This window comes from Oncorhynchus nerka, linkage group LG6, assembly GCF_034236695.1.
Source record: "Oncorhynchus nerka isolate Pitt River linkage group LG6, Oner_Uvic_2.0, whole genome shotgun sequence".
Lineage (NCBI taxonomy): Eukaryota > Metazoa > Chordata > Actinopteri > Salmoniformes > Salmonidae > Oncorhynchus > Oncorhynchus nerka.
In genome coordinates this window covers 60,508,062-60,532,128 of record NC_088401.1, presented here as the reverse complement: position 1 = coordinate 60,532,128, position 24,067 = coordinate 60,508,062, and the positions used below count along the sequence as shown (strand labels likewise).

The window sequence follows — 24,067 nt, the reverse complement described above, 5'->3', positions numbered from 1 at the left end:
GATCTCAACCTACTTCACTGCAGCCCTGTTGATGTGGATGGGGGAGTGCTCACCCTCCAGTTTCCTGTAGTCCCACAATCAGCTCCTTGGACTTACTGACATTGAAGGAGAGATTGTTGTCCTGACACCACCCTGCCAGGTCACTGACCACCTCCCTGTAGGCCCTCTCATTGTCGCCGGTTATCAGGCCTACCAACGTCGTGTCGTCAGCATGCCCACACAGTTTTGGGTGAACAGGGAGTACAGGAGGGGACTAAGCACACACCCCTGTGGGGCCCCCGTGTTGAGGGTCAGGGTGGCGGAGGAGATGTTACCCGGAGGGGATTCCTACCCTCATCACCTGCGGTCTACCTGTCAGGAAGTCCATGATCCAGGTGCAGAAGGTCCTAAGCTTGGTGACGAGCTTGGAGGGGACAATTGTGCTGAACGCTGAGCTGTAGTCAATGAACAGCATTCTCACATGAGTATACCTCTTTTCTAGGCAGGTAAGGGCAGTGTGGAGTGTAATTGAGATTGCATCGTCTATGGATCTGTTTGGGCAGTATGCAAATTGAAGTGGCTCTGGGATGATTGAGTTTGTGTACCATAACCAGCCTCTCAAAGCGCTTCACGATTATAGATGTGAGTGCTACAGGGTGGTAGTCATTGTGGGAGAGGGCGAGAATCTTGTTTATGCCTGCTCTTGTGGTCCCTGCCAGCGTCGTACTGTGTTTTTGGCTGTGTTATCAGCCAATTACCTGTAGGCAACTGTGCTTACATGCTTGTGCGTATGTTATCAGAGTGTCAGCATCTCTGGGACTGTGGTAGTCACAAGGCTGAGGACCTGGCTTTATCATTGTGTGACAAACAGGTGAAGGTTAGTTAATGCTCCCCCTGCTAGTTCTACTCTCAGTGGACGCTCAGACAAGACCGACACACCAGATGACTACTGCATGAGTCATCAGAGAAAAGACTGTTCGCTTATGCCCCTGCCCTCTCAGACGCAACACACACTCACTGAAGAGTGTGCACACACACTTTAAAAACCTTTTTTTTTTACTTAACCTTTATTTAACTAGGCAAGTCAGTTATAAACAAATTCTTATTTACAATGATGGCATAAGAGCGTCTGCTAAATGACTTAAATGTAAATGTAGGAACAGTGGGTTAACTGCCTTGTTCAGGGGCAGAACGACAGATTTTTACCTTGTCAGCTTGGGGATTTGATCTAGCAACCTTTCGGTTACTGGCCCACCTCTAATCACTAGGCTACCTAATATATCATTCCTCGCTGTGTAATGTAATTTAGACACTTAGTAACTCTTAACATTGTTGCCCTTATACCATCATGTATTTACTGTACGACTACATCTGGCAACTACAATCTAATTACTTAGCTGTAATCAGTAGCTGTAGATAATGACAAGTTATTTAATTGTGATGAAAGCAAACCACTAGTTGCATTCTGTTTTTAAATTAACGGTTTGAGTTTAATCACAGACGTCTTTTTATCCAATTTCAGTTCAACTCAAAGGTCAAACCAAAGTATTGCTCATTTTTTCTGTGTTAGCTTGTTCATATATTTTCAGGGTTACAGAGTAGGAGGATATGAGACTAGTTCATCTTAACTTTAAAAGATATGAACATTCAGACCTTTAGCATGTGGCACTGGAGTTAATAAGTCAAGCTGCGTCATGGCTGGTTGGCCCCTGGGCTATGGTATAACACTTCTGCTGGGTCTGTGATGGCCTAACATAATCAGTGCTGAGTCTATGGTGAACTGGCCTAGCCTAATCAGTGCTGGGTCTATGGTGAACTGGCCTAGCCTAATCAGTGCTGGGTCTATGGTGAACTGGCCTAGCCTAATCAGTGCTGGGTCTATGGTGAACTGGCTTAGCCTAGTCAGTGCTGGGTCTATGGTGAACTGGCTTAGCCTAGTCAGTGCTGGGTCTATGGTGAACTGGCTTAGCCTAGTCAGTGCTGGGTCTATGGTGAACTGGCTTAGCCTAGTCAGTGCTGGGTCTATGGTGAACTAGCCTAGTCAGTGCTGGGTCTATGGTGAACTAGCCTAGCCAGTGCTGGGTCTATGGTGAACTGGCCTAGTCTAGCCAGTGCTGGGTCTATGAACTGGCCTAGCCTAACCAGTGCTGGGTCTATGGTGAACTGGCCTAGCCTAATCAGTGCTGGGTCTATGGTGAACTGGCCTAGCCTAATCAGTGCTGGGTCTATGGTGAACTGGCCTAGCCTAGCCAGTGCTGGGTCTATGGTGAACTGGCCTAGCCAGTGCTGGGTCTATGGTGAACTGGCCTAGCCTAACCAGTGCTGGGTCTATGGTGAACTGGCCTAGCCTAACCAGTGCTGGGTCTATGGTGAACTGGCCTAGCCTAACCAGTGCTGGGTCTATGGTGAACTGGCCTAGCCTAACCAGTGCTGGGTCTATGGTGAACTGGCGTGGCCCCATAAATCTAATGGTAGCGGCCCGCTGCGCACGGCCCAGTCTAGCCAGTGCTGGGTCTATGAACTGGCCTAGCCTAACCAGTGCTGGGTCTATGGTGAACTGGCCTAGCCTAGCCAGTGCTGGGTCTATGGTGAACTGGCCTAGCCTAACCAGTGCTGGGTCTATGGTGAACTGGCCTAGCCTAACCAGTGCTGGGTCTATGGTGAACTGGCCTAGCCTAACCAGTGCTGGGTCTATGGTGAACTGGCCTAGCCTAACCAGTGCTGGGTCTATGGTGAACTGGCCTAGCCTAACCAGTGCTGGGTCTATGGTGAACTGGCCTAGCCTAACCAGTGCTGGGTCTATGGTGAACTGGCGTGGCCCCATAAATCTAATGGTAGCGGCCCGCTGCGCACGGCCCATTGTTTTGACTGGCTGTGATTTTCCCATCGATCCCTGGTTAATAGAGCGCATCATAAAGGCAGGTGCACTTCTTTTGTGATAAGCAGAGGTGGTGCAGATCATGTGTGTGTGTGTGTGTGTTAGAGCCAGGGCAAGGGTGTGCGTGTTTTGTGTTGATGCACATCGGATATACAATAAAAATTGTGCAATGTTACACATATTGCCATAAGGTGGAGAAAAATGTTTGCAGTTTTATTCTTAATTATTATTTTCATTTTTACCTCTTATTTAACTAGGCAAGTCAGTTAAGAACAAATTCTTATTTACAATGATGGCCTACCGGGGAACAGTGGGTTAACTGCCTTGTTCAGGGGTAGAATGACATATTTTTACTTTGTCAGCTCAGGGATTCGATCCAGCAACCTTTCAGTTACTGGCCCAACGCCTTAACCACTAGGCTACCTGCCACCCCAAATGCCAAGAGTGTGCCTAGTTAATTAAAAGATTAATTAAAAATGATATCGGAGTGATACTAACAAATCAATGCGGGCCCCCTGGCCGGTAATTCAACCATGATAACAAGTTTAAATACTTGGCTGCTAAACTAATTTACTAATCTTAAAAAAGTTAGCTGACATGGGCTAATTGATTGTCTTAACTAGATAACTGATGCACAACCAAATTTTGAAATTGCACCTTGTGTATTCTACTATTCCTACTCTCAACAGTAAGTTGAGACCCTGACTGAGTTCCTCAGGAAGGAATTGATCAGAGGGCCTTCAAAATGCGGGTCCCCAGTTGCCCCTCCCTGGTTTAGATGGTGAAGTGAGGGCAATTCATATTTATAGTAGGTTAAACAGGCCTTTTACAAGATTAAATCATAACCGGAGCATTTGAATCGTATTAAAGAGATGGAATCCAGACAGGCTGCTTTAGGAAACTTTCTGAATGGACATATAGGCCTATAGAGACAATCAGCAAACTCTCATACACACAACCCGTAAAAGCACTCGTCATTCAAAGCCGCCAGTGTATGTCCGACACGAGCAAATATTTCTCCTTTCCTTAAAACGTATTAAAAACACCTATGCCTACTGTAGCCTACTTTCAGGAAAGCCTACGTAAGAATATTATACACAACGCAAAGGACTAGAGGTCAAAAGGGAATTAACGATCAATGGAAAGTTATTTTTCAGTTCAACATCTGTTTAGAATCTGTGTAAGGCTTTCAGTCCTGGACTCATAGCTATGTGTGACAAGATATCATTGGTCTGAATTATCTATACATTAAGCCTGAAACAGGATACTTGTTATTTGGTCATTGGCCCAATTTTACTGCAAGGAATTCTAATTGGTCAACCACAGGCAAGGGTTGGGGGTTATAAATTACATAATGTATCTTTGTTCTGTGGAGAGAACTGAGGACATGAAAGAAGGAACATCTACCTCTCAGCATAACATGTATGATTTGTTATTTTTGAATAAACCTATTTTTCTCCCCCTGATTTGTTTTGGGGTCTGTGTTATTGAAGAATAACATCAACTGCTAACAGCTATAAGATGATGAATTAAGACTGAGCTGCTGTTCCTCCCATGGAAGGCCTGCCCACTGAAAGACCTCTCCATCATGGTTGACAACTCCACGTTGACCCCCTCCCAGAGTGTATAGAACCTTGGCGTGACCCTGGTCAACACCTTGACGTTCTTTGCAAAACATCAAAGCAGAGACTCGCTCCTGCAGGTTCCTGTTCTACAACATCATTAGAGTACGACCCTACCTCACACAGGAAGCAGCACAGGTCCTAATCCAGGCACTTCCAGGTCCTCTCCTGTCTGGACTGCTGCAACTCTGTTGGCTGGGCTCCCTGCTTGTTCCATCAAACCCCTGCAACGTATCCAGAATACTGCAGCCTGCCTGGTGTTCAACTGACCCTCCCTACCTTCAGGCTATGCTCAAACCCTACACAACAGCCCAAACACTCCATTCTGCCACCTCTGGTCTCTTGGCCCTCTCACCACGTTAAGGAGGAAAAATTTACTTAATATGACTGTGATATGTGGTTGTCCCCACCTAGCTATCTTAAGATGAATGCACTTACTGTAATTCACTCTGAATAAGAACATCTGCTAAGTGACTAAAATGGCAGTGTAAATGAATTGACAATGAAAGTGTGAAGGGGACAGCTATGCTATAGTATGAAGATAAGATCATTAAAATAGAAACAAATACAACATGTCCATAACCTATTTATCAGCCTTGCTGATTATCGAGTGGGAGTGTTGGAAAGATTATCCAAATACTGTGAGGAACTATCACTTGAATGGATGTTAACAAAAGAGGACTGAGAAGCCCAGCTAAGCACTTGCATTTGACATTTGCGAGAAGTAGACCAGATAATTCTGTGTGCTCAGGTGCACGCCCTCCATTAACAGGACAGAGAAATCGGACACATGCTCATTGCTCACATGGTGCAGGTAAATTGTGGTTATGAAATAAACCAAAACATGTTTCTCTCAAGTTTTGAACTCTACAAACAACATTTCCATTCCGAGAATGAGAATGGTATATTACTGTAATTAATACATGCATTAACCTACATTTTAATGTAACAAAATTACAGGGATTAGTGGTAAATTGCCTGTTTTACAAACGGTAGGGTACCACATGTGTAACGATTGTCCTCCTCTTCTGACGAAGAGTAGTAAGAAGGATCGGAGGACCAATGCGCAGCGTGGTAAGTGTCCATTTTAATATATAAAACTGAACACTACAAAAATACAAAATAGCAAATTAAATGAACAAACAAAAATCGAAACAGTCCGGTGTGGTACAGACACAGGAAACAATCACCCACAACTCAAAAGTGAAACCAGGCTACCTAAGTATGGTTCTCAATCGGGGACAACGATTGACGGCTGCCTCTGATTGAGAACCATACCAGGCCAAACACAGAAAACCCAAATCATAGAAAAAGGAACATAGACAACCCACCCAACTCACGCCCTGACCATACTAAAACAAAGACATAACAGAACTAAGGTCAGAACGTGACAACATGGGCATTCATAGAAGTACATTATGGGCCGACATTGTGAAGCCTAGGCTATTATTCTACATTGCGGGGATAGGAGGACAACAAAGAAAATGGGGTCTCGCCTAGTGCACCATATCGGTCAGGACATGGCCTGATCAGCGTTGATTCATCTAGAAATGAAGAATAGTTTCCGTATCAAATTATACCATGCCAGGTTGAAGAGGATTGGCACATTGTCCATTTGACACAACATTAGAGCATTGTAGGCCTCAGTGCCAGTACAACCTTGTCGACTGCTGTTGAATAATTAATGAATAGTCAGAACATCCAACCTTTTTAAATAAAATACCTATTTATTCATTTGTTTACTAGCAAACAAAGAAAACGTACATTGTGTAAAAGAATGTCCACACATCAAACAATATTTGTACTGTGCCATAGCCCCCCCCCCCCCCCGTCTAGCAGATCGCTTATCTACATGAAATTAAAGGTAATTAAACGGTTTTGATGGTTATTTTATTTTCATGATGGTCTTCATCCATAACCGTCAGTTACACGGTTATTACATTTTAGTCACAGCCCTATTGATACCATCTGAAAAACTGTAATTGTGGAGTGAACTATCCCTTTTAAGTGCACGCAAACCTTGATTTCAAATCCGAATGTCCAAAACAAAACCAGCCTCCTTAGCCAATGTGAACATATCCCTTCCTCCCTCTCTCCTCTTCCTCCTCCTCTTTGTCAGGTAGCTCAGTGCAAAGGTGGCCTCAATTGCCACATCTCCTGTGGCACCCGTGCTCCCCAAAAGCTGAGTCAGGAGCCAGGCGGCTTTTGGTTAATGGGCACCTTTAAGAGAGGGCTTCCACAGAGGAGAGAGGGAGGGAAAGGTATAGAGATGGGTAGAGGTAGAGATCAATAGCGTAATGACTTAACTGTTGCCTTTCAGCCTGTACGACAGGGAGTCATACCCAGCCTTCTGAATTACAAGAAAAAAAAGTATTGGAGGAATTCCCATCTCATAAGAAGCAGCCATGGTTTATTGATAATTCAAAGTCAAACTTTCAAGGGCATTTGGTGATTTAAAAAGGAGATGATTGACCTGTCAGGGAATGTCTTGTTACTTATTTCATCACAATGTTGTTTTAATGTTGGAGGCGCAACGTTTTTTTTAGCACAGAGCAGCCGTGGTGCTGGTGGTCTTACTCGCATGAGGATTGAGACAAATGTCCCTGGTGTGTGTGTGACATCAGTGTGCTGTCGGCCATTCGTCAATAATGGGGCAAGGTAAACTGCCCCGCACTCCTCTGGTGGTCATCACTCTCCCTGCTGCTTCTGAAACATCACTTTATTGGTCACGCAGGCACACACCGGCATACACACACAAACACTGATGTACAGTAGACGCGCTTACACGCACACAGACACACAAAGTGCACTTTCAGCTGCTATTAGTGGCAAGGCAAGCTGTGGTAAAGAGCCCGGGGGGACAGAGAGGAGTTGTCTCCAGCAGTAACATGACTCCCCCTGGCCTGTAGCAGTCAGCTGTCTGGATTTCACTAAAATGAAAATGAAGATGATGATGATCACATGTGGCTCTACCACTGCTCAGTATAGTTTAAAATAAACTATTAATATTTTTCCACTGTCTAATGCTCTCTGCTAGTCATTGCGATCATTGTCAGTGAATGAATTGCTCTGCATGTATACCACATCCACTTTGTTGTTGTGTATAGACCTGGACCAGGGACATCATCGTTCAGATTTATTCACATGGGTATGTTATTCACATGATGAATATATTCACACATATATTTCTCCAGTCTCCACATGTATTTCCTCAGTCCATGGGACATTCAATCCTCCGTCACTACGCAGTTGTTTTGGCTGAGCAGTTGTTTAGAACCCTGTGTTAATAAATTAGGAATGAGAATCTATTGACTGGCTCTGAGTCTTCTCATAGTGGCTAAAGAGATTGGTTCCACTTTGCCAGAGCTGGGAACTGTTCCTAGATCTGTAGATTTTGTTAATGACTTGGCTCTGTGGATCCTGTCAATGTGAGTGAAAAGAAATTGTCTATGCAATTATTGTGTTATGCATCTGACGTGTAAAAGCTGGCAGATACATATAGTGGAGGGAACATGAATAAGTGTATGCTAACTGACTGACTACCTCAATGGATTGGAACTGACTGGCCATGGTTTTTCATTGGCTTGATGTGTCACAAAGAAAAGTCCTGGTTGGATTACCACTAAAACCTAGCTACTATTGACTCCCCCCTACTCTCTTAGGTACTGGCGACACGGTGGCAGTGATGATCACCGAGTCTTACGGCAAGGAGATCCTGGGTCTGCTGGAGAGGAACCTGACGGTGCTGGTGAGTGTGGTGGTGGGCCAACACGGCCAGGCCAAGAACATCAACCGTGGCTCCCTGGTCTTCGTCTCCATCTCCTTCATCGTACTCATGATCATCTCCTCTGCCTGGCTCATCTTCTACTTCATCCAGAAGATCCGCTTTACGAACGCACGTGACCGCAGCCAGGTAGGACATAGAGTATGTTTGCTAATGGTTACTCTTTCTATTATTGTCTGGTATTTATTTGGTGTTTATTTACTAAGGGTCCAATTTTTGTCAAATTGAGATCCACACATGTAGCTCAAAACCCTTTACCACATTTGAATGGTTGTATTGCAGTCAGGTAATAATATCACATTGTTTTCGATGTTTCTTTGGTAGGAGGGCAGAGGTCCTGATATTAACACCCAAGGCTACAAAAATCCATCTCCTTTTTTTTCTTCTTTTTTTTTTTTAAATGTAAGAAAATATATTTTTTTTTTTTACATTAGAGCGAAGTAGTGGTGACTCATTTTGCCAAGCTTGGAGCTTTTAGTTGAGGCTTATGCTCTCAATGTCACTTTGACACACTGATTTTCAGTTTTCAGACTAATTGGATGACTCATATCAGGTAAAGGAAGTGAAGAGCAGGTCAAGTGCCAGTTGTCCTCTCTTTCATGCCCTCCAGATGTTTGTAGTCTGGCTCATGTTGACCGCCCTGTGCTCCCTCTTGCTCGCTCTCCTGTTGGGTGGGGAAGCCAGCAAGAGGAAGCAGCCATGCAATTTTGATGCTATAAATTGCTTATGAATCCTTAATGGAGGATCGTTGTGGTAAAACGCTGCTTCCTCAGCGTCCGGCATCTTTGAAATACACACTCAACCCTTTGTTGGTCTAGTGCTAAGACGCTACGTTTAGTACCTTTAGTACCTGAACTGTGACAATCTAAGCCAAGATAGTAGAGGTTAGTGTGGCCCGGTTTCAATTATCTTAAATAGTCTCATTTCCTTTAGCCCCACAGTCCTTTCTGTGGAAAAGGAAAGAATTCCAAACAAGGAGACATTTTAAGATTGTTTCCTAATGTAGCATCTGCCAGTGAGGGACTCCTCTCTCTCAAGTCATCTGTCAGAAACAACCCCTCACCATGTTTGTCATTGCATTCTCTGGTCACTATAACACTGTAGTTATCATTCGCTCTCTGAGGAGGCGAGAGGTGACGAACGTTGATAGTGTAACCCAACAAACACACTCAACTGCCCAGTCAACAGCTTCTGCGTGTTTCCAAAGCTCACACCTCTCTTGCGATCGCTCTCCCAAGGTATATTCTTTCACATTATGGCACAGTATAAATCAGTGGGGTCAGTGTTAATGAGTGAAGAGCCACTAATCAGGTGAGTTATAAAGAAGTTCATTCTAATCTACACACGGATCTCTAGTAGTAGTGAATGGGACTGACCAGACCTACTACCTCTAATCATAGGGGGAGTCTCTCTCTCTCACACACACAAGCATGTAGATGTGTAGAAATTATACTAAATAATAATTAACTACAGTCATCAATCTGACTCTGTTATTATATGAATAAATGCAACACGCCCTGTCTGTCTCTGGAGGATCTAGCAAGATAGTGCATCATTACATCACCAACTCACGAATGAAACATGTCTTTTTTGAAATTATTGGTATTTGGTATTTTATTAGGATCCCCGTTTAGCTGTTGTGAAAGAGGCTAGGTACAAATAGCTAATCCTGGCGACCAATGTTCCAGCATTAGTTTATTGAGTCAAGTAGATCGGGGATGTCAAGGTGATACCCACGCATATATGTGTAGTGTAACTATCAAAATACCTACTAAATTATCAACGCATATTCAATCTTCGAATTACTCTGTAAAGCAAGGAATGCATTTACTCAATTCAACTAATAGGATTTATTAGTCACTAAATATTTGACACTTAAACAATTACATGAAATGCATTACTGTCACATGTGCTCCCTCTCCGGCCTCTAGGTCACCCGGCTGCTCATTATGGCGCACACCTGTCACTACCGTTACGCGCACCTGTCACCACCGTAACGCGCACCTGTCACCACCATTATGCGCACCTGCGTGTCATCAGACTCCCCTGGACTCATCACTTCCCTGATGACCTTCCCTATATATGTCACTCCCTTTGGTTCCTTCCCCAGGCGTTATTGTTTGTTTCATGTCTGCATTGTTCGAGTTTCTTGTTTTGTATTATGTTTCTTTTATTTATTAAAACACTCACTCCCTGAACTTGCTTCCCGACTCTCAGCGCACATCGTTACATTTATAGAATAACACAGAAAATCAAATCAAGTTTATTTGTCACGTGCGCCGAATACAGGCTCTAAACAATAGTTCAAAAAAGGTATTAGGTGAACAATTACTAGGTAAAGAAATAAAACCACAGTAAAAAGACAGGCTATATACAGTAGCGAGGCTATAAAAGTAGCGAGGCTACATACAGACACCAGTTAGTCAGGCTGATTGAGGTAGTATGTACATGTAGATATGGTTAAAGTGACTCTGCATATATGATGAACAGAGAGTAGCAGTCGCATAAAAGATGGGGTGGTGGGTGCCGGGATACAATGCAGATAGCCCGGTTAGCCAATGTGCGGGAGCACTTGTTGGTCGGCCCAATTGAGGTAGATTACAGTTCCAAATTGAGTAAATTACCATCACCTAAATAAGATTTAACGTGGTTACACATGTTGTCTGTTCAGAATAATGTCCTAAAGAAAAAATGGTGATACACACAGGAGCTTGCTAACAAGTTTTCAAAGTATGAGCGAATTCACTGCTCTTTTAAACTAAGTCAAGCAGGAATGCACCACCAACCTGAATAAAAATGTCTGTGAAAACAAAAGGCAGGAACAACAAATCCAGATTTTAAGCTAATCAACTCAATGGGAATGATGACCAGACAACAGGAATGTGCCTGATCATTCAACCCAACATTAAATTTCAATCCAGTCACTTCAAAATACATCAACCAGAAAACATACAATGCAGTAAGACCCCACTGGGCACAGACATCAATTATATGAACGCAACATGAAACTATTTCAAAGATTTTACTGAGTTGCAGTTCATATAAGGACATCAGTCAATTGAAATACATTAATTAAGCTCTAATCTATGGATTTCGCCTGACTGGGAATACAAATCTGCATCTGTTGGTCACCTTAAAAAAAAAATTTGCAAAAAAAAAAATATATATATATATATATATAAAAAGAAGCATGGCTAGTATCTGAAAACCTATCAGTATCTGGAGTGACCACATTTTGCCTCATGCAGCACGACATATCTCCTTCGCATCATATTTAATCAGGCTGTTGATTGTGGCCTGTCGAATGTTATCCCACTCCTCTTCCATGGCTGTGTGAAGTTGCTGAATATTGGCGGGAACTGGAACACACTGTTGTAAATATGCTCAATGTGTGGCGTGTGGTGAGTATGCAGGCCATGGAAGAACTGGGACATTTTCAGCTTCCAGGAACAGTGCGACATGGGACCGTGCATTATCATGCTGAAACATGAGGTGATGGTGGAGTATGAATGGCATGACAATGGACCTCAGGATCTCTTCACGGTATCTCTGTGCATTCAAATTGCATTCCCCAAAATGCAACTGTGTTCATTATGCGTAGCTTATGCCTTCCCTTACCATAACCCCACTGCCACATGGGGCACTCTGTTCACAACGTCTGCTATCTGCATGGTACAGTTGAAACTGGGATTCATCTGTGAAGAGCACACTTTTCCAGCGTGCCAGTGCCCATTTGAAGGTGAGCATTTTCCCACTGAAGGCGGTTACCGTGCTGAACTGCAGTCCAGTCAAGACCCTGGTGAGGACGACCAGCACGCAGATGAGCTTCTCCGAGACGTTTTCTGACCGTTTGTGCAGTAATTCTTCAGATGTGGACAGTTTCATCATTTGTCCAGGTGACTGGTCTCAGACGATTCCACAGGTGAAGAAGCCGAATGTGGAGGTCCTGGGCTGGCGTGGTTACATTTGGTCTGCGGTTGTGTCTCCAGTTGGACGTACTGCGAAATTCTCTAAAACGATGTTTGAGGCGGCTTATGGTAGAGAAATGAACATTCAATTATCTGGCAACAGCTCTGGTGGACGTTCCTGCAGTCAGCATGCCAATTGCACGCTCCCTCAACTTAAGATCTGTTGCGTTGTGTGACAAAACTGCATATTTTAATGGCCTTTTATTATCCCCAGCACAGGGTGTGTAATGATCATGCCGTTTTAATCAGCTTCTTAATATGCCACACCTGTCAGGTGGATGGATTACCTTGGCAAAGACAAAATGCTCACTAACATGGATGGACACACATTTGTGCACACAATTTGAGAGAAATAATATTTTTGTGCATTTGGAACATTTCTGTTATCTTTTATTTCAGCTCATGAAACGTGGGACCAACCAACACTTTACATACTGCGTTTTATATTTATGTTCAGTGTAATGTCATTGAAATGTGGAAACAACCAGTGTGTTCCTAGTGAGACATATCAACATTCATAACTCTTTATGAACAGTAACATCCCTTTCATCAGTCTTCACACCCCTGACGGTGTCCCCAGGGTTCTGTGGGAACATCCCGCCCTGGTCCCGGTCCCGTCCTGGTGATTTCCACGGCAACGGTGGGGCTCTCCTGTGACATGTTACTATACAGCCATCCATACGGACAATGCTATATTGTATCAACACATCTGGCTGACTTTAGCAAGTTACTAGCCTTTGTCTCTTTTCCAACTACACGCACACATACAGGTCTCCACGCTGACCTTTTAGGTTTGCGCGTGCGTTTAAGTTAAACAATTTAGGCACACCAAAAAAATTAGGAGCACAATGAAAAACATTTGAGATAATGAAACCAGAATCGCTTTTCTATGCGCACTGGTACCCCTACATAAAAATTCCAGGTCGCACAGCAAAATATTTAGGCGTCTATGCGAGTAAACTGGTTGATCTGTACAACCCTGACAAACATAAACACTATCGCTGTCTCTCTCTCCTAATCTTTCTCCCTGTGTCTACACTACTGTTGCTAAATCACCAAATCACCAGCCTGTTTCATCAGTGGAAAGACAATGAACAAGTGCTTTTCCTTCAACAACAGACCCTGCTCTCTCCACACTGTGACTACATAGCTACAATTAGACCCTGCTCTTTCCACACTGTGACTACATAGCTACAGTTAGACCCTGCGCTCTCCACACTGTGATTACATAGCTACAATTAGACCCTGCTCTCTCCACACTGTGTTTACATAGCTACAGTTAGACCCTGCTCTCTCCACACTGTGTTTACATAGCTACAGTTAGACCCTGCTCTCTCCACACTGTGACTACATAGCTACAGTTAGACCCTGCTCTCTCCACACTGTGTTTACATAGCTACAGTTAGACCCTGCTCTCTCCACACTGTGACTACATAGCTACAGTTAGACCCTGCTCTCTCCACACTGTGACTACATAGCTACAGTTATACCCTGCTCTCTCCACACTGTGACTACATAGCTACAGTTATACCCTGTTCTCTCTCCACACTGTGACTACATAGCTACAGTTAGACCCTGCTCTCTCCACACTGTGACTACATAGCTACAATTAGACCCTGCTCTCTCCACACTGTGACTACATAGCTACAATTAGACCCTGCTCTCTCCACACTGTGACTACATAGCTACAGTTAGACCCTGCTCTCTCTCCACACTGTGGCTACAGTTAGACCCTGTTCTCTCTCCACACTGTGACTACATAGCTACAGTTAGACCCTGCTCTCTCCACACTGTGACTACATAGCTACAGTTAGACCCTGCTCTCTCCACACTGTGACTACATAGCTACAGTTAGACCCTGCTCTCTCCACACTGTGACTACATAGCTACAATTAGACCCTGCTCTCTCCACACTGTGACTACATAGCTACAGTTAAACCCTGCTCTCTCCACACTGTGACTACATAGCTACAGTTATACCCTGTTCTCTCTCCACACTGTGACTACATAGCTACAGTTAGACCCTGCTCTCTCCACACTGTGACTACATAGCTACAGTTATACCCTGTTCTCTCTCCACACTGTGACTACATAGCTACAGTTAGACCCTGCTCTCTCCACACTGTGATTACATAGCTACAGTTAGACCCTGCTCTCTCCACACTGTGATTACATAGCTACAATTAGACCCTGCTCTCTCCACACTGTGTTTACATAGCTACAGTTAGACCCTGTTCTCTCTCCACACTGTGACTACATAGCTACAGTTATACCCTGTTCTCTCTCCACACTGTGACTACATAGCTACAGTTATACCCTGTTCTCTCTCCACACTGTGACTACATAGCTACAGTTATACCCTGCTCTCTCCACACTGTGACTACATAGCTACTGTTAGACCCTGTTCTCTCTCCACACTGTGGCTACAGTTAGACCCTGTTCTCTCTCCACACTGTGACTACATAGCTACAGTTATACCCTGCTCTCTCCACACTGTGACTACATAGCTACAGTTATACCCTGTTCTCTCTCCACACTGTGACTACATAGCTACAGTTAGACCCTGCTCTCTCCACACTGTGACTACATAGCTACAATTAGACCCTGCTCTCTCCACACTGTGACTACATAGCTACAATTAGACCCTGCTCTCTCCACACTGTGACTACATAGCTACAGTTAGACCCTGCTCTCTCTCCACACTGTGGCTACAGTTAGACCCTGTTCTCTCTCCACACTGTGACTACATAGCTACAGTTAGACCCTGCTCTCTCCACACTGTGACTACATAGCTACAGTTAGACCCTGCTCTCTCCACACTGTGACTACATAGCTACAGTTAGACCCTGCTCTCTCCACACTGTGACTACATAGCTACAATTAGACCCTGCTCTCTCCACACTGTGACTACATAGCTACAGTTAAACCCTGCTCTCTCCACACTGTGACTACATAGCTACAGTTATACCCTGTTCTCTCTCCACACTGTGACTACATAGCTACAGTTAGACCCTGCTCTCTCCACACTGTGACTACATAGCTACAGTTATACCCTGTTCTCTCTCCCACACTGTGACTACATAGCTACAGTTAGACCCTGCTCTCTCCACACTGTGATTACATAGCTACAGTTAGACCCTGCTCTCTCCACACTGTGATTACATAGCTACAATTAGACCCTGCTCTCTCCACACTGTGTTTACATAGCTACAGTTAGACCCTGTTCTCTCTCCACACTGTGACTACATAGCTACAGTTATACCCTGTTCTCTCTCCACACTGTGACTACATAGCTACAGTTATACCCTGTTCTCTCTCCACACTGTGACTACATAGCTACAGTTATACCCTGCTCTCTCCACACTGTGACTACATAGCTACTGTTAGACCCTGTTCTCTCTCCACACTGTGGCTACAGTTAGACCCTGTTCTCTCTCCACACTGTGACTACATAGCTACAGTTAGACCCTGCTCTCTCCACACTGTGACTACATAGCTACAGTTAGACCCTGCTCTCTCCACACTGTGACTACATAGCTACAGTTAGACCCTGCTCTCTCCACACTGTGACTACATAGCTACAGTTATACCCTGCTCTCTCCACACTGTGACTACATAGCTACAGTTATACCCTGTTCTCTCTCCACACTGTGACTACATAGCTACAGTTAGACCCTGCTCTCTCCACACTGTGATTACATAGCTACAATTAGACCCTGCTCTCTCCACACTGTGTTTACATAGCTACAGTTAGACCCTGCTCTCTCCACACTGTGACTACATAGCTACAGTTAGACCCTGTTCTCTCTCCACACTGTGACTACATAGCTACAGTTAGACCCTGCTCTCTCCACACTGTGACTACATAGCTACAGTTAAACCCTGCTCTCTCCACACTGTGACTACATAGCTACAGTTATACCCTGTTCTCTCTCCACACTGTGACTACATAGCTACAGTTAGACCCTGCTCTCTCCACACTGTGACTACATAGCTACAGTTATACCCTGTTCTCTCTCCACGCTGTGACTACATAGCTACAGTTAGACCCTGCTCTCTCCACACTGTGATTACATAGCTACAGTTAGACCCTGCTCTCTCCACACTGTGATTACATAGCTACAATTAGACCCTGCTCTCTCCACACTGTGTTTACATAGCTACAGTTAGACCCTGTTCTCTCTCCACACTGTGACTACATAGCTACAGTTATACCCTGTTCTCTCTCCACACTGTGACTACATAGCTACAGTTATACCCTGTTCTCTCTCCACACTGTGACTACATAGCTACAGTTATACCCTGCTCTCTCCACACTGTGACTACATAGCTACAGTTAGACCCTGTTCTCTCTCCACACTGTGACTACATAGCTACAGTTAGACCCTGCTCTCTCCACACTGTGACTACATAGCTACAGTTATACCCTGCTCTCTCCACACTGTGACTACATAGCTACAGTTATACCTTGCTCTCTCCACACTGTGACTACATAGCTACAGTTATACCCTGTTCTCTCTCCACACTGTGACTACATAGCTACAGTTAGACCCTGCTCTCTCCACACTGTGATTACATAGCTACAATTAGACCCTGCTCTCTCCACACTGTGTTTACATAGCTACAGTTAGACCCTGCTCTCTCCACACTGTGACTACATAGCTACAGTTAGACCCTGTTCTCTCTCCACACTGTGACTACATAGCTACAGTTAGACCCTGCTCTCTCCACACTGTGATTACATAGCTACAATTAGACCCTGCTCTCTCCACACTGTGTTTACATAGCTACAGTTAGACCCTGCTCTCTCCACACTGTGACTACATAGCTACAGTTAGACCCTGTTCTCTCTCCACACTGTGACTACATAGCTACAGTTATACCCTGTTCTCTCTCCACACTGTGACTACATAGCTACAGTTATACCCTGTTCTCTCTCCACACTGTGACTACATAGCTACAGTTAGACCCTGCTCTCTCCACACTGTGACTACATAGCTACAGTTAGACCCTGCTCTCTCCACACTGTGACTACATAGCTACAGTTATACCCTGCTCTCTCCACACTGTGACTACATAGCTACAGTTATACCCTGCTCTCTCCACACTGTGACTACATAGCTACTGTTAGACCCTGTTCTCTCTCCACACAGTGACTACATAGCTACAGTTAGACCCTGCTCTCTCCACACTGTGACTACATAGCTACTGTTAGACCCTGTTCTCTCTCCACACTGTGGCTACAGTTAGACCCTGTTCTCTCTCCACACTGTGACTACATAGCTACAGTTAGACCCTGCTCTCTCCACACTGTGACTACATAGCTACAGTTAGACCCTGCTCTCTCCACACTGTGACTACATAGCTACAGTTAGACCCTGCTCTCTCCACACTGTGACTACATAGCTACAGTTAGACCCTGCTCTCTCCACACTGTGACTACATAGCTACAGTTAGACCCTGCTCTCTCCACACTGTGACTACATAGCCACAGTTAGACCCTGCTCTCTCCACACTGTGACTACATAGCTACAGTTAGACCCTGCTCTCTCCACACTGTGACTACATAGCTACAGTTATACCCTGTTCTCTCTCCACACTGTGACTACATAGCTACAGTTAGACCCTGCTCTCTCCACACTGTGATTACATAGCTACAGTTAGACCCTGCTCTCTCCACACTGTGGCTACATAGGGAGAGCTTCACCCAGACATCTTTGGCATCTCTGCAAAGATTGTGCCACTTATTTTCCCAGACGGGAAGAACCACGCATTCAAAATCTGGGGCATTTCCTGTTTGAAATGTCATCTTGGTTTCGCCTGTAACATCAGTTCTGTGGCACTCACAGATAATATCTTTGCAGATTTGGAAACGTCAGAGTGTTTTCTTTCCAAAGCTGTCAATTATATGCATAGTCAAGCATCTTTTCGTGACAAAATATCTTGTTTAAAACGGGAACGTTTTTCATCCCAAAATGTTAATAGCGCCCCCTAATGCATAACTGGTTAAAGATGACAGAATGGTTTGTGTCGTGTGCCCTTTGTGACCTTTTCATTGAACATTTTCCTGTTATTAGTGTAAAATGCTGCATTAGGGCAAAATGCTTATGATTCTGGCTCTAGGTCCTTTGACATTGTCCCAATGTATTGAAGCCTTGCTCGTTGGCACCTTAGTCTGCCCTTGGTTGAAATGACCAAAGATCAACTCCTGAAAGAGAGCGGCTCTCCAGTTGGGCTGGACTGTGATTCATTGACCCCTCTCCTGGTCAGAAGAATAGGGCGACCTCACAGAGACTTTACACACAAATAGGGAACTTTATTTCCAGAGGACATATGAGATAGATGTGGTTCTGTACAGAGAAGAGATATGAATGAATATATTGTACATAATAAACGTAGCATGAGAATTGCGTAATAGAACAATAACAAGCTGTCCTGTATAAGGAGATGGTGGCATAAGCAAATGACTGTATAACATAGCAACAACTAGAAACATTAACCAATAGTAAATGCACAAGTTTCAATAACATCCCTCACTGTCCATGCCCTACTCTTCTCTTGTCCACTTGGAGAGAGAATGAAGAGGCTCTGACCTGAGCAGGCAGAAGGACTGTCACATGTCCTGCCCCCTAGCAACATCCCTAGCAACCTACTGGTGGAAGGTAGCAGAGGACACTGGGAGTTTGGGGAGACCGTATATGATCCCATATTTTCTCTGACACCATCTGGGGATGGTTTGAGTGAGCTACATGATGTTCTAAAATTCACAGGCCGGGGAATTCAAATATAATATAATTATTTATCCATTTTTAAAGTACAACTCGCCTTAACAATCATGTCTTTGACTGGACAGGAAGTCAATGTTTCTGCACTGTTTTGCACAAATGTCCCAATAGTTTGAAATGTTTAAAGCAAAAAGGATGTTGAATTACTGCTACACTATGGAGTTTGGGGAAATTAGTTTGAGAGGTGTATTTTTTGCCGACTAAGTTATATTGCATTCCTATTGTTAATTCAACCCTCAGGCTACATTTGCTCTCCAGATTCACCTTAATATTATCTCTCTCCCTCCCCCTGCTCTCCCTCCCTCCCTTCATCCCTTCTCTCTCTCTGCCAGCGTCGACTTGGAGATGCTGCTAAGAAAGCCATAGGGAAGCTGACAACCAGGACCGTGAAGAAAGGGGACAAGGTAAACCTGCCTGCACTATTTCTTGTCCATGTCACCCCCTGTCCACAAACTTAGTAACTTTCTCAACCATGTATTGCCATTTGTCCATGCTGTCTAGAGATATGGGATTGAGCCTTTCCAGAATTTGAGAATATCCAGTCTAGTTGATCTTGGTCCATAATCAAGCCTTGTCTTAACTAATGTTAGGAAGAGATGATAAATACATTTTTGCCTGTACAAACCAAGACATTCCTCCCAATACCCATTCACGCTGTCCTTTCTTGGCTCTTCTCTTCCAGACCAATGGTTGGTGGAAGGTTCACCATTAGTAATATGGCTTCTGCCATGTTTCTCTCGCTAATCAAGTCCTTCCAGGAATGGTGGCCCTGTAGGATCTGACACAAGGACGTTTATTATCGTATTAGGCTTTTTTCTTTATTTATGCCTCTCACCTCGAAAAGAGCTCGAATGAGGTTGTCAAAGGTGATGGATGAGTGTATGGATGGATGGACGGAAGTGTCTGCTTAAACTTAAATGTAAATGTAAACGCTGTCTTTTTAGGTGATTGGAGACGAGCTGGCTGCAGCCATACGTGTCAAAGGAGAGGATTGATTTATTGATCGAGGGATCTTGCACTCTTGTGAATGTTAAATACAAACTGCTTGGGTTCATTATTCAAATATTCCAGAATATGTGGTTGGTAGTCAATGTGTGTAACCAGAACAACTAAACGAAGACTAACGATTCAAATCCTTTCTATATCCTCCTATAGTAACACCAGATGTATTTCTTACATGCCATAAATGGTAGAAATCCCATCTGACTGAAAAAGTGAAATGCTAGTGATGTGTAACGGAGGTTCTTAGAATGTCTCCAGTGAAGACAAGTGTCAGGGCTGACGGGGCTTGGAGGAGGGGAGAGCGGGTTGGTCCTCTCCGTCCGGCCCCTCTCCTCTGAGCCCTCGCCAAGGTCAGACAGGTCTCTGTTCATGAATAAACCATGGGCCTTGGAGTGTGCCGCAGAAATTGAAACCTCCCATCTGGAGGAAGTCCGCCGGGAGTGATTGACCTCACTGAGCTGGATGTCGAGCTTGGATATTGGGGAGCAGAAGGATAGGGGGGAGAAGGTAGGCACTAAGGGGCCAAGGCTCTTGGTAGATAATACAGCCTGTTACAGTGATGACGGATATGACAACAGGCTACAGTGTCACTGGTCACAAATAACCAACCAGTTTCAGGCCACAATGTCCCTCTGGACAGTAAATGATGTTAACCTTGCACATGCTTAATGGCTTTGGATGTAAGAGCCCTTATGACTGAGTGGAAGGAGGGTTTGGGAGAAACAGCGACAACTGTGTGATAGCTCTTCCCCGGCTGTAACACAATGTCGAGCTCTTGCCATAACCATCGACAGCCGACAAGGACTGCTTGCGTAACAAGCTGCAGTCGAGAGCTAATTACATTATACCTGATACTGCCGGAGTACAATACGAAGCATTCTAAGCCAGTATGTTTGGCTGCCCTTCCCTTATCTATACAACCTTTTATATGGTTATTATAGCGAACGCATAAATTCACTATTTGTGGACCCATGTGGGAACCAAAGCTGTAACTCTGGAGTTATGAGCAACATGCTCCAACCAATTGAGCCATCACTTCTACTGTGTATCAGAAATTCATGTAGCAGCATTCACTGCATCTCTAACATGTTGCGGCTGCTATGGACTGTTATGCTATGAAGGTCATTAGTTTAATTAAACATTATTGCTAGGCTGGAGGGCCATTTCCTTCATAGACCAACGATATCACCATTGTCCAGCTCAATCAAAACGGAAGCGCTGTTGTTCAATTGATTGAAATACCAGTGCCAACATTAAAAGGTCAGCGCTGTCACCTATTTTACCAGTCCCTAGGACATGGGCTAGGCCTCTGTCAACTCCATCTCGGTCAACACTGACGCTGGTCAACTCCGGGACCACTTCACCACGTTCAATAGTGAACTGGTCAGCTCTGTAACCCATGTGTCACAGTCCATATAGGACACATTCGGGCTGCGTCAGGGACTATTCCATCACGTCCGTAGCCAACTGATAACACATCAGTTCCGTCTCATAGTCCAAAGTGACTTGTGGTGGTGAGAGACACTTCTCTGCCCTTCCACAACCCCAGTCATCCGCTGGCCCTACAAAGCTCAGATTCTGCCATCATGAAAATCTGCCATTAGTGACACAGATCTGCTTTATTTTAGCAGAAGCCTATTTCACACACGGCCTGGTCTGTGCTGTGTGCCTTGGCCTCATTCTGTGCCAGCAGCCTCTGTAGAGGACAACATTCATATTTAATCAGGCAGCCATTTACAGCAGCTTGCTTCGCTCACAGTGACAGGAGGTCAGGGTTGGGGGAAAATGGAGCAGACTCCCCAGGGTCTTAAAACTGGTCTACTGCCCCTCCCCCACTAGGTCAGATGGGCCTCAGTACTATGTTTTTGTCCTCTGTATCTCTGCATGGCGACCTGGTACGGATAACTATCTGTTCTATACAACCTGTCAGACTTGAGCAGAACTCCCATACGCAGGAGTACTTGTCACTGCTCTTCCAATTTTGCATAGCCCTTTCTAAATGGTTTAGTTGGTTGGAACAAAGTTAGAGAGAACTGGATCTTAAGCACTTACAAATTTCTAACATATTGTGTGATATACACTGCTCAACAAAAATAAAGCAAACACTTAAACAACACAATGTAACTCCAAGTCAATCACACTTCTGTGAAATCAAACTGTCCACTTAGGAAGCAACACTGATTGACAAATGTCACATGCTGTTGTGCAAATGGAATAGACAACAGGTGGAAATTATAAGCAATTAGCAAGACACCCAATAAAGGAGTGGTTCTGCAAGTGGGGACCACAGACCACTTCTCAGTTCCTATGCTTCCTGGCTGATGTTTTGGTCACTTTTGAATGCTGGCGGTGCTTTCACTATAGTGGTAGCATGTGACGGAGTCTACAACCCACACAAGTGGCTCAGGTAGTGCAGCTCATCCAGGATGGCACATCAATGTGAGCTGTGGCAAGAAGGTTTGCTGTGTCTGTCAGCGTAGTGCCCAGAGCATGGAGGCGCTACCAGGAGACAGGCCATTACATCAGGAGACGTGGAGGAGGCCGTAGGAGCAACCCAGCAGGAGGGCAGGAGGGCTACCTCCGCCTTTGTGCAAGGAGGAGCAGGAGGAGCACTGCCAGAGCCCTGCAAAATTACCTCCAGCAGGCCACAAATGTGCATGTGTCTGCTCAAACGGTCAGAAACAGACTCCATGAGGATGGTATGAGGGCCCGACGTCCACAGGTGGGGGTTGTGCTTACAGGCCAACACCGTGCAGGACGTTTGGCATTTGCCAGAGAACACCAAGATTGGCAAATTTTCCACTGGCGCCCTATGCTCTTCACAGATGAAAGCAGGTTCACACTGAGCACATGTGGCAGACGTGACAGTCTGGAGACGCCGTGGAGAACGTTCTGCTGCCTGCAACATCCTCCAGCATGACCGGTTTGGCGGTGGGTCAGTCATGGTGTGGGGTGGCATTTATTTGGGGGGGCGCACAGCCCTCCATGTGCTCGCCAGAGGTTGCCTGACTGCCATTAGGTACCGAGATGAGATCCTCAGACCCCTTGTGAGACCATATGCTGGTGCGGTTGGTCCTGGGTTCCTCCTAATGCAAGACAATGCCAGACATGTGGCTGGAGTGTGTCAGCAGTTCCTGCAAGAGGAAGGCATTGATGCCATGGACCGGCCCGCCAGTTCTCCAGACCTGAATCCAATTGAGCACATCTGGGACACCATGTCTCACTCCATCCACCAACGCCACGTTGCACCACAGACTGTCCAGGAGTTGGCGGATGCTTTAGTCCAGGTCTGGGAGGAGATCCCTCAGGAGACCATCCGTCACCTCATCAGGAGCATGCCCAGGCGTTGTAGGGAGGTCATACAGGCACGTGGAGGCAACACACACTACTGAGCCTCATTTTGACTTGTTTTAAGGACATTACATCAAAGTTGGATCAGCCTGTAGTGTGTTTTTCCACTTTAATTTTGACTCCAAATCCAGACCTCCATGGGTTGATACATTTGATTTCCATTGATAATTTATGATGATTTTGTTGTCAGCACATTCAACTATGTAAAGAAAAAAGTATTTAATAAGAATATTTCATTCATTCAGATCTAGGACGTGTTATTTTAGTGTTCCCTTTATTTTTTTGAGCAGTGTATATATTTGCTTACCGCCCAAATAGGTCCACAGACGATGCAATCTCAACCACACTGCACACTGCCCTAACCCATCTGGACAAGAGGAATACCTATGTGAGAATGCTGTTCATCGACTACAGCTCGGCATTCAACACCATAGTACCCTCCAAGCTCGTCATCAAGCTCGAGACCCTGGGTCTCGACCCCGCCCTGTGCAACTGGGTACTGGACTTCCTGACGGGCCGCCCCCAGGTGGTGAGGGTAGGCAACAACATCTCCTCCCCGCTGATCCTCAACACTGGGGCCCCACAAGGGTGCGTTCTGAGCCCTCTCCTGTACTCCCTGTTCACCCACGACTGCGTGGCCACGCACGCCTCCAACTCAATCATCAAGTTTGCGGACGACACAACAGTGGTAGGCTTGA

The 24,067-nt window shown here is 45.0% G+C and overlaps 1 protein-coding gene across 6 annotated transcripts in view; it reads left to right on the top strand.

Annotated features, from left to right (window-relative positions):
• LOC115130797 (E3 ubiquitin-protein ligase RNF130-like) overlaps positions 1 to 24,067 on the top strand; it is a 106,246-nt gene that overhangs the window by 36,755 nt on the left and 45,424 nt on the right. For 4 of the 6 annotated variants that reach the window (XM_029662249.2, XM_029662245.2, XM_029662246.2 and 1 more), the window contains 2 exons: positions 8,142 to 8,404; positions 19,349 to 19,420. In XM_029662249.2, the coding sequence (XP_029518109.1) occupies positions 8,142 to 8,404; positions 19,349 to 19,420 (335 nt within the window). The remainder of the gene's footprint in view (positions 1 to 8,141; positions 8,405 to 19,348; positions 19,421 to 24,067) is intronic. The other 2 variants (XM_029662250.2, XM_029662247.2) reach the window with 1 other exon arrangement.